General features: G+C 44.0%; 1 protein-coding gene across 1 annotated transcript in view; it reads right to left on the bottom strand.

Moving 5' to 3' along the window:
- wwc1 (WW and C2 domain containing 1) overlaps positions 1-19,112 on the bottom strand; it is a 35,771-nt gene extending 16,659 nt beyond the window's left edge. Inside the window, exons 1-7 of the mRNA XM_061086294.1 lie at positions 18,737-19,112; positions 9,451-9,560; positions 9,169-9,372; positions 7,779-7,855; positions 7,357-7,436; positions 3,681-3,810; positions 1,017-1,163 (exon numbers count right to left, since the gene is read on the bottom strand). Of these exons, the coding sequence (XP_060942277.1) occupies positions 1,017-1,163; positions 3,681-3,810; positions 7,357-7,436; positions 7,779-7,855; positions 9,169-9,372; positions 9,451-9,560; positions 18,737-18,855 (867 nt within the window). The 5' untranslated portion in view covers positions 18,856-19,112. The remainder of the gene's footprint in view (positions 1-1,016; positions 1,164-3,680; positions 3,811-7,356; positions 7,437-7,778; positions 7,856-9,168; positions 9,373-9,450; positions 9,561-18,736) is intronic.
- Positions 19,113-19,423: the final 311 nt, after the last annotated feature.

Below are 19,423 nucleotides of genomic sequence, written 5' to 3'. Positions count from 1 at the left end.
TTTTGATGCAAGATTAACGTAGAGCTGCAGCTTCAGTACCTGTGTTCGCCTCCAGTCGGACCTGCTCTCGCTTTTTGTTTTAATATTTCGCCAAATAAAATATATATTTTTAAGCTGTTGTAGCGTCCCCGCTTACACAGGACACGGAACTTCTTCGTGGTTTAGTAGCTTTTATTATCCTCTCCACGAACATGTGCACTTCTCACTCGCACACATCAACAACACTTCACTTCCTCATTGAGCCCCGATCCAACCCCATCCTATTGGTCCAAACAGTCACATGTTCCACCCCGACCCCTTCACTGACCCTCAGACATTAGAACGCTCCTTCAACACAGTGTTTTACTGAACATACGTCCCCTTCACTGACCCTCAGACATCAGAACGCTCCTTCAACAGTGTTTTACTGAACATACGTCAAAACCAAACATAAACATAAACCCAGTCCGTTACACTATGAGGCTGCAGCTATGTGGTTTTATTTATTTAAAAATAGGGTACTTCTTATTTCATACATTTTCCACAAATAAGGGGAGGAGTCAAATAGCCCTACAAAGTTCTGTGTTTCATTTATTTCAAAGTAGGCCGACACTTGCCTGTGTATTTTGTGTGTTTGTTATTTTGTTGCTTGTCTGTTTGAGTAGCTGGCTGAAAGCAAAGAAGTAGTAGGCTTATCTTTTATTGGTAACCTAACTGTTATGGTTCATTGTTTCTGAAATAAGAGGCCTGACTACTATGTTCACAGCAAACTTGAAAAAAAGAAAATATTAAGCCATGGTTTAACTGCACTATAGGCTGAGTCCTTGTTTACCTGAAATGTGAACTTTATAATTTTATTTTGTACGGACCTGTTTGGCAATGTTGTTTTTCAATAAAATAAAACATTTGCATAAAGCAAGCCAATCCACTTTTCCATGTTGATAAGAGCATTAAAACAAAAGTAAAATTATGGAATGTCACCGCTGTCCAGTGAAGGTTCTAACTGCGTCTGGGTCTCTCCTGACCTCCACACTCACCTCTGCAGGGATGTCGGTCTGCGAGCCGGCGTCCGAGTAGATCCTCGGGATGTTCAGCTCGGAGTTGGCGAGCGAGGGACTGCTGCCCCACAGGTCCTGCTGCGAGCCGGAGTCCAGCTGGAACCCGTCCTTCAGAACCGCCAGTTTCTGTAGGAACACAGAGAAGAAGAGACGCAGAGGAAGTGAGGTGATGTCAGGGTTGCAAAGGGGCGGAACTTTCCATGGGAAGTTTAGCTCGGGAATTTTGGGGGGGAAAAAACTACGCAAATTAAACGCTGAACAATAAAAACATCATTCAAAACTCTATTTTAAAGATGTATGGAACGTTGAGTTTCAAGCCTCCACTGTGCATTCTTCCATCACATGCACAGATAACTCCCAGCATCCTTCACTCCAAGTTTCCATGATATTACTGGGAAAATATATTAGCATGCTGATTGAGGATTGTTCATCTGTTCATCTAGACTATTTCCATTCATTTATCCATCAATTGTAAAATATTTTCACAGACGATTCCAATTGTTTGGCTAACTATTTATATCTCTGGCATTGCATTAGTGTTTTTTTACAAACTTGTTTCTCATCTTATTCTACAGAACAATGCCACGTGCACTCTCTCATGTGTGGAGACATTTCACCCCATCCAATGTAGAAGGAAAGGCTGTGTACATTTGCAAATACTGTGCAAAGACCTATGTTAAGAATGACACAACGATGCAGAAGCATATAGTCAAGTGCCCAAAGTTTCCTCAGGGCTCAAATCAGCCTATGACACAACAAAATGTTTATATTTATGTCTGTATATGACAAGGTAAATACAGTTACTATAAATTATCCACAATTTCCAGTTTATTCCCGTTAATTCACTTTAATTTCTGTTAATTCCTGTTAATTCCCATGGAAAGTTTCCAACTTTGAATATTCCCGGAATTTTGCAACCCTAGTTGATGTGCAGAGACACCAGTCGATCAGTCTGAGGTCACTGGGAGCTGCTCAGGTCAAAGATCCGACTAAACTGAAGCAGAGAAACCGACTCCTCAGTTTGTTGATCTCTCATCAACCACCAAATCAGATCTGGTTCTTGATCCAGTTTCCAACAGGATTCTTGGATCTACAGAACCAAACCTTGTTTTTGTTATTAACAACAAGTCATCAGCCGCTGACGTGAGGATGATTCTTTGGTTTAAGCTGGAAACAATTTTTTCATGAACAGAAATTAGGGTCAGAAACCAGAACTGAATCTGTCCAATGAGAGAGGAAAAGGAGAATTTGTGTATGCGACACATACACACTGACATTATAAATGCACACAAACATGAAGACACACACACACTGAGCTGTCCGCTGCACATGGCACAGGGGGAGGGGGAGGGGGGGGGGGGGGGGAGTGCACGGAGCAGATGATGTTTTATTGAACAACATTCTCCTTCCACTGACTCAAGAAGAATCTGCAGCTTCCTCTGATCAGATCTGGTGTTTTACATCTATATGGATTTACTGTATATGGGGGAGAGTGTATTTATGACTGGTGTGTGATATGATTAGAATATTAATGAATATATCTGGTATTTAAATTCCTCACATTATCTTTTTAATATATCGAGCAGATGCAGAAGATGAAAACTGTGATTATTTTCTAATAAATAACCAGAAACAATAAACGTCTGTTGATGCATCAGAAGCAAACAACAGATTCCATGTTCGTCTCTGCAGAGAAAGTTCATCGTCCACCTGCATCATGCATCTTTAATAACCTGAGCAGCCGTGGAGGACGAGTTCACCCAGGAACACAGTCACACACAGACACACAAAGACACACACAGACACACACAGACACACACAGTCACACACAGACACACACAGACACACACAGACAGACACACACAGACACACACAGACAAGGACGGAGGAAGAGGAGGAGAGAGAACTAGCTGAAAAACACCTTTTACACACCAGGACAGATTAGATTGAGTATACGTATTATTTGTTTCCTCAGGGTGATTGTGTGCATCTTTATCTCAGTGTGTGTATTTAACAGATTCTCCTTTTCCTCCAGAATGAAACAGATTAGTTTCTGGTTCCTGCAGCTTTGTTGAAGAGCTCATTTCACTAAAGAACATTAAACCTGTTTGTTTCAGAGGCTGTAACAACTCTAACAGGTTGAAGAGAGCTCTGCTGATGTTTTCAAGGGTCCTTGCAGCTCTGCCCCCCCCACAGGCTGTCATCAGAAGCGACTGAGGTGTGACCGTTAGACTCCACCCACCTCCTGCAGCCTCCTCTCCATCACTACATCTGCTGCAGAGCGTCTGGCTCCTTCTCCTCTCGGCAGTAAAGTGTTTCAACAGGAGCACAGATTCTCCTGAGAGTCGTCTGTTCCTTCTCCTCCTTCTCCTTATTAAGCCTCTATTTTATTCCCTCCTTCATGAAGAGGAGTCACTGCTTTTCTCTGCTCTTTACTGCAGAGTCAGCAGAACCTTTATCATCCTGCGGGTTTCAGCACTTTTCACCCGACTAATAAAACTGAAGAGGAAACGAGCTCAGGAGGAGAAGCTCCACACCAACCAATAAACCATCTTTTATCTTGTAAATAAAACCTTAACCTTTTATATATATTTTATTTAGGATGAGTGTTCTTTGTTGCCATGGCGACGACTCTGCCTGTACCTGCATGAGTTCCTGCTTCTCCTTCTCTCCGGAGCTGATGGCGTCTCGGATGGTTCGCACCTCGCTCAGGATGGCCTGCGCCTCCTGCAGCTTGAAGCCCAACGGGAAGCTGGAAACCTTCTGGTCGATCCTGGAGGAACCAGTGAGAGGGGGGGGGGGGTTAACAACAGCATCTTATCAAAGTGTTTAAATCACATGATGGTGCAGTAAATGAGATGTTTACACAGGGAACTGGGTCAGTGTCGGTTGGTGATAAACAAACACACAAACTCTCATTTTGCTAATGAAGTCAACGATCACACAAACCGTTTCCAAACTTTCGGAGTTACTGTTCGTCACAGACTGAAAACTGTCGAGCAGCACGAAGGGTTATTCATTTATATATTATAAATAAATATTTGAATGAGGACGATTAAAGTTTATCTGTATTGAAACAGTGTCGGAGGTTTGAACTTTATGGGACTCGGCAGAGAAGCTGCACGTTTCATTCCTGTTTGCAGATGCAAATATTAAATGATCCCAACAAATTTGACAATAAATTACTAATTTACAATAAAACCAAACACCCAATTGATTAGGGTTAAATAATCACAAAAACTATTTACTGAAAATTCACGTAAACATCATCAAGTTGGAGCATCTACTCGGAAAGTTGGCAAAAATTTGGAACACTATTTTTGACGTCATAAAAGGGCGAACAAAACTAAATGTTACAAACCATTAATAATGACTTAATTACATTTCGTTCAACGTCTAATTTGTAATGTAATGATTTAAGGTTCATGACGAGTGACCTGGATAAGTTGTGTATGTATATATATATAGGTTTTTTCTGCAATCCGACTTATAGCAACATTAAGACACAGGTAATGTGGATTATCTGAGGAGCACATGAATACATCATGAATCAAGAAGAATAAAATAATGTTATTTTCAGTCTTATTCTTGTAACAGATCATTTCTATAAAGGGAATTTTATAGAAATGTTGCTCAGTTGATTCAGTGTGAAAGGAGTAAAGTGTGAAAACACAGGCTGGACATTGTGTTGTTTCAGGTGAACATGATCAGGTGAAAACACAATCAGGTGTTTGTTCAGTAACTTAAAGGTAGAGATCAGATCCTGGGACGAGCCGGGAAAACAAGCGTCAGCGACTGAGTCAACTCTGTCATCGACAAGTCATGCATGCATCTGAATAACAGGTCCGTCCACATTCTTCAGAGAGGGAAGAGGGGGAGGGACGGAGAGAGAGGAAACAAGGGAGAGAGAGAGAATGAGGAAGCGAGGGAGGGAGGGAGGGAGGGAGGGAGGGAGGGAGGGGCTTGTCGGTATCAGACGAAGCAGCGATCGTCTCCGAGACTCAAACATGAACCTTGTTATTAATGTTTTAATAAATGAAATGATCTACAACGATCAGAGAAACACTGAACACATCAAAGTTTCTGATTAACGAGTGAAAGTGGAATTCAACATTTAACATGGTTTGTTTTAAATGAGAGAAAAGTGAATTCATTGCAGATTCAGTCTTGTTGTTTTAATCTTGAGAAGCAGCAGCTGATTCTCCGGCTTCAGAAAACAAACCTAGGGACCGAATGTGGAGATGCACGCTGACCTTTGACCTCTGGGGTCGGTCACGGGTCATGTGATTGTACAGAGCACACGGACAGAAGTATGTGGACACTGCTTTATACACAGTGTGTATTTACTGTCTCCTACTTCCACTGGGTCTGATCTTAATGGTTTGACCTGGAGAAGAACCAGGACAGATGTTTGGGTTGATGGGAACCAATCCAGCTGCATTGTGGGAAGTGTAGAATACACAGGTAGAGCCTGAGTGGTTTATTGAATAGATCAGCCGATACCAGTCTTTCACATTAATGATGTTTGATGTGAAAACTTTTATATTACAGATTACACAATACAAGAAAGATTCATGTTTAGTCCCCAACAAATGCAGTTTGAAAACAGTTTATCTTTCAAAAGGGTTTGAAAACTAATTTATCATTTATATATTATTGGCCAATCACCAATCTCTGCACCTTAGCACCGCAAGTGCCCATAACTCTGTTACTGTATATATTTTATTCTATATTGTTGTTTTTATATTGTTGTTTTATGTTCAGTGCACCAATGACACCAAGGCAATTTCCTTTATGCAAACATACTTGGCAAATAAAATAATTCTGAATCTGAAAACGACATCTAAGAAGTTAATTTCTTTTTTTAATATATATATTTGTCGATATTTCAGTATCAGGGATTGTTCTACTCCCTCATATCGGCTTTGGGCCTCATCAGTCCTACTCTGGTCTGAACAATAGAAACCAGACCGAGTTCCTGTTCCTGATCAGAAGAACATCTCCCTCCTCTGCTCCGGTATTCTGTGAAATCTTATCAGGAGCCGAGTGCACAGCCACATTCCAGCCGGGGCCGATTCGTGTTTCTGCAAACAGTGATTGGCTTTCGTGCGGCATCTGGTGACTGTAACAGGAGAGGAAAGTCGCAGAGGAATGTGGTCCGACCGCTCTGCCTCAGCTCCTCTTTAATCCTGCTGCTGACACCCCGGCTGGGCCGAGCCAGCGAGGACAAACACACACACACACACCGGACATTCCTGCTCCACTCCGCTCCGGCCCATCGGCCCATCGGCCCGTCCACACAGACTCACAACCCGACTCAGCGCCGGCCTCCTCCTCCTCCTGAGGCCCGAACGCCTCCAGTCAGCTGAGGAGCAGGTCAGGTGGCCGGGGTGTTTCCTCTCACATCCACATTCCTGAGCCGCTGCGTTCTCGGAGGTGTTAGTGTTTAATGATCTGATGGAATGTGTGATAATGCTCCGGCAATAACTGAGGCGATAAGCGGCGGTTTACTGCTCGCTGGTGACGTAAGTCCTGAGCGCCGTTCATCAGGAGGAGGAGTTAACTCCTTCACCTCCGCTGTACGGCGTTATTCCCACGATGCCTCAGGGATCCTGTCACAGGCGACTGATGAGGAAGAATGAAGATAAGAGGCAAAGATTCCTACTAACGTGTGTCATGTCGGGGATTTGAGCTGAAAAATAAATCATTCACCCTCCTGCGGATGTGAGGTTTTATTTGGACAGAGGCTGAGTGGTGAAATCCCAACGCCACGTCACTCGGACGCCGCACACGAGAGGTCGAGAGTCACGTTCCTGTCGATTATCCATTTGAAGGATTTGTGTTCATTTAGAATACTCTTGTCTTGTTGCTTCGAACCTCTATGGCTGTTCACGCTCGTATTTATATAAAAGGTTCAGTTGTTATAAATTACAGGAAAATGTGACACATTCGTCAGAGGCATTTTAAAAACTAAACGGTTATTCACTAAAGTAAATAAATATTAATCTATGACCGAAGCCTTCCTGAGGAGGCTGATGGATTTCTCTCAGTCCGGCTCTTCTCAGTTTCTCAGCAGGAAACTTCGGTGGAAGGTGTTTGTGAATCTGAAGTCTGAGGGAAGGTCACAACAACGTTTGTTATTCAAGTCAGACGCTGGAAATTAGAAGCAACGGACGCTCAGAGTCAACGAATCCATCTGGTAACTCGCCCTCCAGCAGGAAGCTGAAGGTGGAGGAACCTGCATAGAGAGTGTGTTTGTGTCTGTGTGTGTGTGTGTCTGTGTGTGTGTCTGTGTGTGTGTCTGTGTGTGTGCACTTACCCTCTGAGGGTCTCGAAGCCTTGCTCTTTGAACTGCAGCTCCTGCTTCATACAGGCCAGGTCCCTCTTCAGCTTGTTCACCTGAGACACGACGAAGAGGAGGGAGACTGTCAGCGTGTGGAACCATTTAATGAAGATGTGTTTAATATTAATAAACTTTGTGAAAAAACTTAAACTGTATGTGAGGTGATTAACAAAACTTCTTGCTGCTTAAATCCTACGTCTGAATGGAGAAAGTATTAAAATGATGAATCCTGAGTTTGTTGTTTCAACTTTTGGATGACTGATTGATCATTTAACGGTCAAAATGCAGAAGAATCAGTTTTGAATCTGAATCTGATCTCCAGGCCTGAGATGAGAAAGTCACTGTGGGTTTAACAGATCTGGGATCAGCCAACAGGAGGCAGACGACGAGGATCTTACCCGACTTTTCGATGTGGCTATTTCTGCTTTCAGGATATCGGGGTCGTACTTGCTGGAAGACGATGATCGTGAATTCACTGCAGAAGAAAGAAAGATGAAGAAAACGAACACGTTAAAAAAGCTGATTATTTATATTTTCTCTTCTCTGGACACGTGGATGAAGAGATCGTTTCACTTCCTCAAAAGGTCAAAGTGAATTTCATTCAGTCCCAAACCGATTCAGATTCATGGATCTAATCAAAGATTCAAACATTATTGTTTTGTTGACTTAAAAACATCACGAGGGCAAATTTTGATCTCACATCTAAAATCCTGATTCTTATTTCATCCAGAAACCTGCAGCTCTATTATGAATAGGGTTGCAAAGGGGCAGAAAGTTTCCGGTAAATTTCCGGAAAGTTTCCAGAAAGTTTCAATGGGAAGTTGAGCTCGGGAATTTTGGGAATTTTGAAAAAAAAAAAAAAACTAGGCAAATTAGACGCTGAGCAATAAAAACATCATTCAAAACTCTATTTTAAAGATGTATGGAACGTTGAGTTTCAACCCTCCACTGTGCATTCTTCCATCACATGTACAGATAACTCCCAGCATGCTTCACTCTACAGCAGGGCTACTGAGGCCTGCTGTAGAGTGCAGGACTAGTCAGGTAAGTTTCCATGATATTACTGGGAAAATATATTAGCATGCTGATTGAGGATTGTTCATCTGTTCATCTAGCCTATTTCCATTCATTTATCCATCAATTGTAAAATATGTTTACAGAGGATTCCAATTGTTTGGCTAACTATTTATATCTCTGGCATTGCATTAGTGTTTTTTACAAACTTTTTTCTCATCTTATTCTACAGAACAATGCCACGTGCACTCTCTCATGTGTGGAGACATTTCACCTCATCCAATGTAGAAGGAAAGGCTGTGTACATTTGCAAATACTGTGCAAAGACCTATGTTAAGAATGACACAAAGATGCAGAAGCATATAGTCAAGTGCCCAAAGTTTCCTCAGGACTCAAATCAGCCTATGACAAAACAAAATGTTTATATTTATGTCTGTATATGACAAGGTAAAAACAGTTAGTATAAATTACCCACAACATTTCCAGTCTACTCACGTTAATTCCCGTTTATTCCCGTTAATTCCTGTATATTCCCGTTAATTCCCATGGAAAGTTTCCAACTTGGAATATTCCCGGAATTTTGCAACCCTAGTTATGAATATGTATAAATGAGCGTTATCTTTGCTTGGAGTCGATTCATGAGTGTGTTACTGAAACCTGTACTTTTATGATCTTCCATGTGTGTTTGACCTCATGGATTCACTTTGCTCATGTAGCCGTCGGATCCCGGTGGAGCTTCCCCCCCCTCCCGCCCCCCCCCCCCCTGGTACTCACAGCTGGTCTGGGACGTGGTCTTGTCCCTCCAGGCGTCGTTGAGCTGCCGGTACTCCTGCTGCGCCAGCCGCAGCCGCTGCTCCTTCACCTGGTAGATCTCCTTCTGGGCGCTGAGGGCGTCCCGGGCCACGGCCAGGTAGTCCCGCAGCATGGCCTCCTGCTCCCGCTGCCACTGCGCCCGCGGGTCCTCCAGCTGCGTCTTCTCTGGAGGGATGAAGAGGAAGAGGAGGATGAAGGGTGTGTTTCTGTTGATGTTTGAATTTGGTAGAGACGTGAACTCACTGGTGTTGTGGTCGACATAGTACGCTCCGACCTGGGGGTCGTACGCCTCCTCCCAGCCGATCGGCAGCTCGTCCCCGATGCAGTCGGCAAACGTCAGAGGCTTCGTCTGCCTGAAGGAACAGAACCAGAACACATCAGAACCAGAACCAGAACCAGGGACACATCAGAACCAGGACAGATCAGAACCAGAACCAGGGACAGATCAGAACCAGAACCAGGGACACATAAGAACCAGAACAAGGGACAGATCAGAACCAGGGACACATCAGAACCAGAACCAGGGACACATAAGAACCAGAACCAGGGACACATCAGAACCAGGGACAGATCAGAACCATCTCCATGGGGATTCTCAGCTGAATATCAGTTATCTCCACAGTATTTGACCAAGTGGTTAAAACAGATCCTGATCACCATGTGGATGATTTAATAAGGAAGGTGAGAAGAGAAAAACCTGCGTCCAATCACAATAAAGCATGAATGAACATCTCCATTTATTTAGTTTGAGAGGTTAAAGAAACATTAAATAATCCTGCAGCTGTTATACAAAACTTGATATTATAGATGTTATTATACAGAACATGAAACCACGATCAGAAACGAGTTAGTGAATTGGGTAAAAGATGGATTTACACAAACTGTTGTGTGAGATCTGTCTCAGGAGGAGGAGGAGGAGGGGTGTGTGTGTGTGTGTGTCTGTGTGTGTGTGTGTGTGTGCAGGCTGGGGGTGGGTCGTCTGGTGTTTCAGTGAGTCCTCTGTTCACCTCGGAGGAGGAGAAGGGGGGGGGGGGTCTCTCTCTTGTCGGTCACAATAGGAGGAAACAGACCCGTGGCATTCCACAGGCAGCACAGACACATCGCCTGGAGGTTGCCGGGGCAACGCTCGACCTCACAGCGGCTCCACTGCAGCCGCCGCTCGGATCGACCACCTTCACATTCTGATGCAGCCGAGTTCAACCACACACCAGGGCCAGCGTCAGCCGGGGGAACACGCTTCTACCTTATGTTTCTAGATATGAAAACTATTGTTTTACTGAATAAACAAGACAGAAACTATCAGTTGTCTTGATAACGACTTGATGTTATGTTGCTTTCAGACATGAACTGAACCACAGACGTGTTCCTCACATGTTCCTCACATGTTCCTCACATGTTCCTCACATGTTCCTCACATGTTCCTCACATGTTCTGTCTGTGAGAACAAGTGTCTGAGTCCGTGTCTCTGGAGAGTTTCTGGATCTTCTCCTGCAGCCTCCTGGTGACATGTCTGTAAAACTCTGATCTTTCCACTGCTACTCTACAGGCTCCGCCCCTGCTGCTCTACAGGCTCCACCCCTCTCATGGATGTTCCTCACATGTTCCTCACATGTTCTGTCTGTGAGAACAATCGTCTGAGTCCGTGTCTCTGGAGAGTTTCTGGATCTTCTCCTGCAGCCTCCTGGTGACATGTCTGTAAAACTCTGATCTTTCCACTGCTACTCTACAGGCTCCGCCCCTGCTGCTCTACAGGCTCCACCCCTCTCATGGATGTTCCTCACATGTTCCTCACATGTTCTGTCTGTGAGAACAATCGTCTGAGTCCGCGTCTCTGGAGAGTTTCTGGATCTTCTCCTGCAGCCTCCTGGTGACATGTCTGTAAAACTCTGATCTTTCCACAGCAGAGTTTATACGTCACGTCCAGCCTCCTGCTGCTCTACAGGCTCCGCCCCTGCTGCTCTACAGGCTCCGCCCCTCGCCTGGATGTTCCCCACATGTTCCTGTTGGTGTGAACGAGTCGGACCCGACAACCTGCTGCTGCTGCTTCACAAACACCAACTACACAACATGTAGTCAGCTCGTGTCTGACACAGCTTCAGGCCCATGGATCCGTGTGGTTCTGGGTTCTACTCGTTAGCTTTAGCATCGAGCTACCGGCTCTCAGAGGGTCGGGGGGGGGGGGCGTCGGCCATCGCAGGCCCGTTGAGCTCTGAGGCCGAGACGCTCAAGTGGCTTCTGAAGGACTGACGGTGAAATGGAGGCCGGGCGGCTGCTCCTTCACCGGGAGGGAGACTGGAGAGTCGAGGTCAGAGCCCCCCCCCCCTCGGCCGGCGAGTAGAGGACAGGATTTAGCGGGTGAGAGGAGAGAGGAATCAAATAAAGGGATGTGGACAACCAGCCACCAACCAACCAGCCAACCAGACGCCCTTTTCTCTGGGATCAGCGTTTGGCAGAAAGCTGCCCCGTCCTCCAGAGCTAAATTTAGAGCCGAGCGGAGGGGATCTTCTCTGGGCCTCTTTCATTATTCATCAGCTGAAAAAGGAGCCAGCTCGGCAGCGAGTGGCCGATCAGTGTTTGTGCATCTGCAGCCGCGAAGCACCGGGGGCAGCAGAGAGTCTCACTGTGACTCAGGAGGGAATCAACGGTTCATCACGTGAAAACCTCCAAGACTTCTTTGAATCAGACTGAGGAATCGCTCTGGATTTATCTGTAAAACTACGAGTATTAAACATTAATCATCAACTATAATAAACTTGTGTGAGAATTGAATTTGTGATTTACTATGTTGTCATTCAGTTTTTTATCTTGGGGGGGATCACAGGAGTTAAAGTTGAGTTGTCAAAAACACATCGGGAAACATTTATATTTGCTTATAACCACAATTAAATTAAATCTTAGACCATATATTTCATGTTTAAATGAAACTTTTAAATGAAAACTTAACGAACTAAAATGACCGAAACCATCTTAGAGAAGCATTTATTTAATGTCTAATATTATTCTTTAGTCTGGTCCCTGTCCCATCTGATAACATGGAGGAGGAGGCTCATCTTTTCCAAACCTTTCATCTTCACTTTCAATGTAATTCTTTGATTCTACAAATCATCAGCTCTGTTTAGAAGTTAAGTAATTACATTAAAATAATCAACTTCAGCTTGAATCACCTGATTAATTGATTATCATCGATCTATTGAAAACGTGTCAGCGATGCTCGTTTAATCTCCAGTTTCTCTAAAGAGAGAAATGATCAGATCCCTCCTGGCTGCTGGTCGGTGTGTTCTGTGTTCCAGAGGTTTAATGTCACATGACGCTCTGCGTGGTTTTTAAGAAGCTTATCGAGACTCAAACTCTGCCAGGGGGGAAAAAAAACGCTGAATTCTTGTGATGTTTTGGCATCAAAGTGGTCGAAAAACTGATTTGTGGGATATTAATTCTGGTTTTCACGTCGGCCTTTTGAACCCCCACCCCCCCGACATGGGCACACACACACAGACTCTCACTCAGACTCACACGCACACACTGACTCACGCACTCCTCTGCAGGGTCTACACACGGAGGTAAACAGCTCCTGCTCTAATGCAAACCGACACATTGTGCGGCAGAGAGCAAACACACAAGGAGTCGAGCTGCATCGCTGAGCGTTGAGTCACACAAACGTTCAGAGCAATAATATAAATTCCTCCGCCGGAGTCACCGGGGTTCAGACGGTTAACAGCCGCTCAAAGTCCAGGAGCTCAACCATCACATGCTCCAATAATAATCGATAAACCCTAAAAAGAGAAGAATATGAATCTGAATAAACCACAGCAGAAGTTGGGCTCGGTGCGTCTTTGTCGTGTAATCTGACGGAGGACATTCCTTTCACCTGATGATTCAACGCGGCGCTGAAGGGCGGGGGGGCGATATCACTCTCTTAGGAATTTACAAGAGGCCGTTCGAGAGCGTCACTCTGTAGCAACGTCTCATTACAGGAGAGGATTGATTAGATCATAGAAATGTTTCTATCAGTCTCTTCTCTGAAATCTTAACGATCTAATGTCAAATGTTGTTCGTCAATAAACCATAATAAGGAAAGAACTGAGATTGTGTCATAAATTGATGTTTTCTCATCAGATTCTTCTAAATAAACATAAAACATATTGAACCAAAGGATTAGAAACTAAATATGAATTAACTCTTATTTATTTGAACTATGAATCTTGTTTCACTTTGAGATATTTCTCTCTCTCTGACATCACCACACGTTATCACCTGGTTTCCATCGCACATAACGAGCTGCAGGAATCTGTTTTCTCGGGGTTAAGTGTGAGTTTATGATTCACAATCTAAACTTCCTGATAATCTACAGAAAAGGTTTGTTATCTTCTGTAAAGTTTTCAGAGAAATAAAGTGGCAGAGAAACCGGTCGACTCCAAACAGGAGGGATGAAGTCAGATGGAACCTGGACGTCCTGTACAGCAGCAGGTGCTTCAGCTCTTCAAACACACAACATTGGATTCGTGCGACTGTTCCTCTGACGGCCCCGGGCAGGAAAAGAACACACACACACACACACACACACACACACACACACACACACACACACACACACACACACACACACACACACACACACACACACACACACACACACACACACACACACACACACACACACACACACACACACACACACACACACAAGACACACAAGACACACAAGACACACAAAGCTATCAGTGTCAAAATGAGGCTGGTTGTCTTTCTTCATTCCAAACAGTCCGACAATAATAGGAGATTTTTCACATGACTGCAGCAGTAAATTCAAAGCTGACGGCTCCGTGAATCTTTCTCTTTCTTCTCTTTCGCACAGAACACGATCAAATTCAAGCGTCTGGCTCTAAACGTGTGAAACCTGCGACGCTTATTGAACCCTCCGAGAACTATAAAAGTAAAATGCATGTTTTTTGCTGACACGTTAATCCCAAACAAACGGAATCGATTGAAATATCAGCCGTGAGGAAAGAAAGGAAACGATGAAGCGTCATCGGCAAAGAAACTTACAGGAAAGAAATCGGTTTCTTCATCCGCGTGGTCACTAGAGATTTGGACATTTCTCGAGTCTTAGAGGCTCCGGATTCAGGCGTGGACGAATCTGCATCGATGCAAAGACAGGACCACCCCCCCTCTGACCCGTCCTCACTTTACACTTTAACAATAAACAGGACACGTACAGGACTGATGTCTACGTTGTGTTTGTGTGATTCTCTACAGTTTAGGAGACACATGTTTAAACCTGCTACACAACACGAGACAGAGTCAGGACAACAGGGTGAAAGGGACGGAGCGATACGGAGAAATGATGAACGAGAGCAGAAAACAACATATCCTACTCGCTCTGGAAGCAGTTGACCAATCACAACAGAGCAGACCAGCCGACCAATCAGAGCAGACTGGGTTTCATCAGGAGGGGGGGTCTTAAAGAGACAGGAGCTAAAACGTAGTGTTTGAGACAGAGGTTGAAGAGAGGAGCTGCAGCGACCGACAGAATGAGGAGAGAGATGTTTCCTGAACATTAAAATGAAGAACCTGAATACGAGCAGAATATTTCACTCCAGGTGTACTCCAGAGAAAACCTCTGCTTGCTTCTACACTTCCTCTGAATTGTTGTGTCTTTACTAGAACAATCACAATATATAACACAAAAGGGTTAAATTAAAAGAAACAATCTGTAGACTTTTGAATTTCAGCATCATTTGTTCATTCAGGACTGAAAACCCCTGGTTTACAACCTGCTGGTCTCAGTTCTGGTTCCTGTCTCAGTTGTCGTTGTTGGTTACGTATTTTAGAAACGACACTGCAGCTGTGCCTGTGCTCAGATGCTGGTTAACAGTTTGCCGGGCCTCACGCTGCACTTTGACCTCGTGCACCTTGGCAGGCGCTGAAAGGGATTTCAGATGAATCGGGCCTTTGGCTGCAGAGTGTGTGCGCCGCTCGGTCCTTCACGTCGTGTGTGTTTCAGGAATGTGTTGTGTGTTTGTTTGGAAAGGTTTTCTCCCTTCGAGTGTTAAACAACACGAGGATTTTAACTAAGAGGAGAAGCTCTTAATTCCACTCGCCATCTTTCAGACCTGTGTGGAAACGGAATCGCATCACGAGCCAAATGACAGGCCGAGAGTCACATGACCAATCATGATACAGAACTCAAAATTCCAGTGAGGAGCTGATTTAGTCAGATTAACTACTTCAGAAATCATAAGTAGTGTCACTAAAGATATTTAGGTATGGAAATTGACAAGTTAAAAAGTATGCAAACCCTCCAAATCATTTGCATCCCAGATGCTTATCACTTCCTGTTATCGATGTCAGTGAGTTATTCTGAAAGTTGCATAACAAATCCAGAGAACTGATGTGACGGAGCTGGAAACACATGGAGAAGGAGTCGCCGAGGAAACGAGGAAACGATCCAAACTGCAACTTCACTTCACAGAGAAAGAAATCCTGTCAAAATCCTGTGATACAATAAGATCATAATATATAGCAGACTTATTCTGCTTGGCATCAACAAAATCCTCTGAATTCTGATCCAATCCACACGACCAGAAACACCAGTTTACATCAAGTTCATAACTCAGATAATTCTTTGAGAAACGTTACAAGCTAAATGTTTAGTGGTTCCTGCTTCTTTCTCACATTTTATACATAAAATGTGATAATAACTGAAGGATAAACCTATCTAATGTAAGTGTGTAAATTTCATCAGCAGAGATGCTGAGAGAAAATCAGCTCCTGGTTCCAGACGGAAAAATAAACATGAAAATAATGTGTGGACATTTTCTGGAGTTTGTGTTTCACATCTGAAGAAGCAGCAGGAGATTGTCCGGGTCAGATTCGTTCAGGTGTCCCATCTGAAAGCAGCTTTAATTGATCTTATCTACTCTTCTTTAATATGATGAACACTTGGACAAAGTGGAGGCAACTGCAGGTTGAAAGATAAAACTCTCAGCAAAAAAAAACTAGAAAACATGAATGAAATCCTTTTACTAAACTCAACCTCTGAAAAATTATGATTTCATTCTTTTGTTCATATTAAGATATTTGATCTTTGTCCCTAATTAAGACAAAACCTTTTATTAAGGATTAAAGCTGCTTCTTCGTCTTCTGTACAACTTCATGCAAAACACAAAGTGACAAAGAGAAGTGAATGAGAAGAGAGAGAGAGAGAGAGAGCGTTACTGACTCACAGGAGAGAACAAGCAGCCCTGAGCCGAGGAATTCCAGACATAAGCCATTAAAAGGATTTGGTGTCAAAGTCCGAGGGGTCTTAAGTAACTGGTGAAGATGAAAAACGAGTCTCTGTGAAAACCTGGCCTCTCCATTAACACGGTGTTTTGGTACAAGTGGGTCTGTGTTGAGCAGCGCCGCATGCTCGCTGCTCTAAGCCTATTACACTCATGTATTTCTATAAGGGGGGGGGGGGGTAGAGAAAGAGGTAACTCACACCTCCAGACCTGATGAGCAGCTGAACTGTGAATATGAGTTATACAAGTAAAAAGTGAATAATAATACTACTACTAATGTATTATATGTTATATTATATTATGTAGTATAAATACTACTACTAAGTACTACTGTAACGAGACAAACAAGGCGTTCACACATGGTCAGAGTGACCCTCATTATTATCAATATTATTATCAATAGTAGCAATATAAGTGTCTTCCTTATAATTTGATCAGTACTAATATCAAGTTTATTATTTGACTTGTAAATGAAATGTCTTCACAGATACACCTGAAACATTCTGTGTCTCCTCTGTCAGCCACTTTGGATCTAATGATTTTGTTACAAGTTAATATTCACTAAGATAAACTATCTGGACTAATGTCTATTTGGAATAAATATTATATATATTTTATAATCTTTGTTTGAGTGAGTTGAAAAAGGTTTCTCGGACATGGTGCAGAGGAACAGACCAAGTCCTAGTCCAACCAGAAGAGGAGTTCTGGGTCTGGATCAAACTGAACCAGGTTCTGTTGGTTGAAGAAGAAGAAGAAGAAGAAGAAGAAGAAGAAGAAGAAGAAGAAGAAGAAGAAGAAGAAGAAGAAGAAGAAGAAAAAGCTGCAGTCTTCATCTCCGACGATATAATGTCTAAACCACGAGGACTCTCACTTTCCTGGTCGTTACACTATATATAATATTACAGATTTTTTTCAATGCTCTTAATTCAAAAACACAAGTTAACACAATAGCCAAATTGACAACACCTCAACACAACACACAGGCCGTCTACTAACCAATCAGAGTCCAGTATAGGTACACGCAGCCCTCGTAGGTGATGTAAAACAACAAGAGTTATCATATCGTCAAACACAGACACTGAAATGGTCGATTTCATAAGCAAACTGATAAATCAATCGGCCTCTGACTCGTTATAATAATCTCCAAATCTCACAGATATTCAGTCACAACACAGAGAGTGAGACCGGCTGCATGAAGCACAGGTGAAGAGTGATGAAGAAGAGCTGAGTCGTGATGAAGAGGAGCCGAGTCGTGATGGGAGGAGACCTCACTGAGAGCAGAGGCAGAAAACTCTCCTGCACACATTCCTCTTATCTGACCTTGAAGCCGAGTCTTTGTCCTTTAGTGAATTAACTGAATACGTCAGTGAGATGTCGGGGGGGCGGGGGAGGACGGACAAGACGTCCCCTCTCAGTGATGTCTCGTTAGCCTTGAAAGGGGGAGGCGGCTCCTCTGTTTAACTCAATGGACGAACAACCTGTTCAGGATCATTAGGGAAAAGACTAACAGTTTCTGATATAAACCAAAGATATAATATCTGATATAAAGACTAAAAACAACTCGTCTCCAACTTCCTCTTGTTCAAAAAACTAAAAAACGTCAAACACTTGAGTCTGTGAAGCCGTGGAATCAGGGTCCCACTGATGAACCCTCTCCACCAATCACGTGACAGCTCGTCAGACGACAGCCGATTGGCTCCAAAACTGACCCGAGCCAGGAAATACGACAACAACAATCACAACCTTCATACAGCTAGCATACAGCTAGCATACAGCTAGCATACAGCACCGATGAACTGGTATTGGCGAATCTGTACACGGACAAATGGTATCGGTACTTGTTTCGGCCGATACTCACGGTTCCAGATAACAGAATTGGAATCAAGAACGGAAAATGGTATCGGAACTCGTATCGGACAGTTAGCAAAGCCCAGATATCCTTATGAATATTGGGAAGGGATAAACGGGCTCGGTATTCAGTATCGATCAATTAGTAAAGTTATTGGATTCAGTATCGGTAAGAGACCGATGGTTTTGCAACTCAGTATCGGTCACTACGTTAACTCCAGGTATAGGAACTGGTAATAAATGTCCGCACATCTCTACGGTAACGAGCAGTTAAAACGATTAATGTAAATAAATCAGTGAGTGTTGTGATGAGGACCCAAAGTGAATATGATGTCATCACTACGGTCTCCATAGTGACGGAGTGCTGAAGGTGACCTGCGGTAGGTCAGAGGTCACGCTACCTGTCCCTGGGGTCGATCCAGCTGGTGCAGTGGTTGATGTGGTCGATGTAGTAGACCTTTCCATCGAAGTCTCTGGCCTCCTCCCAACCCTCAGGTAGTGGCAACTCCTTCCTGGGCATGTCAGGCGAGTCTCCATGTAATGACCCGCTCTGTGCCGCGAGTCCTACCCGCGAGAAACCAGCACCTTCATCCTCCTCTTCGTCAGCGCCTGCTCCCGGAGCTGCAGGTCTGCGTGAGGGAGGAACCGGGATCCATGGTGCTCCGGAGAATGTCCCACAGGGGGGAGAAGTTCTTAACTCGCTCCTAGGACCCGCTCGATACTCCGGAGAATGTCCCAAAGGAGGGAGAACTTCTAAACTCGCTCGATACTCCGGAGAATGTCCCACAGGAGGGAGAACTTCTTCACTCGCTCGATACTCCGGAGAATGTCTCACAGGAGGGAGAACTTCTAAACTCACTCGATACTCCGGAGAATGTCCCACAGGAGGGAGAACTTCTTCACTCGCTCGATACTCCGGAGAATGTCCCACAGGAGGGAGAACTTCTTAACTCGCTCGATACTCCGGAGAATGTCCCACAGGAAGGAGAACTTCTTAACTCGCTCCTAGGACCCGCCCGATACTCCGGAGAATGTCCCACAGGAGGGAGAACTTCTAAACTCGCTCGATACTCCGGAGAATGTCCCAC

This window comes from Limanda limanda, chromosome 14 (genome assembly GCF_963576545.1).
Source record: "Limanda limanda chromosome 14, fLimLim1.1, whole genome shotgun sequence".
In the NCBI taxonomy this organism is placed as follows: domain Eukaryota; kingdom Metazoa; phylum Chordata; class Actinopteri; order Pleuronectiformes; family Pleuronectidae; genus Limanda; species Limanda limanda.
Note: the sequence above shows the minus strand (reverse complement) of the source record. Positions and strands in the feature narration are given on the sequence as shown.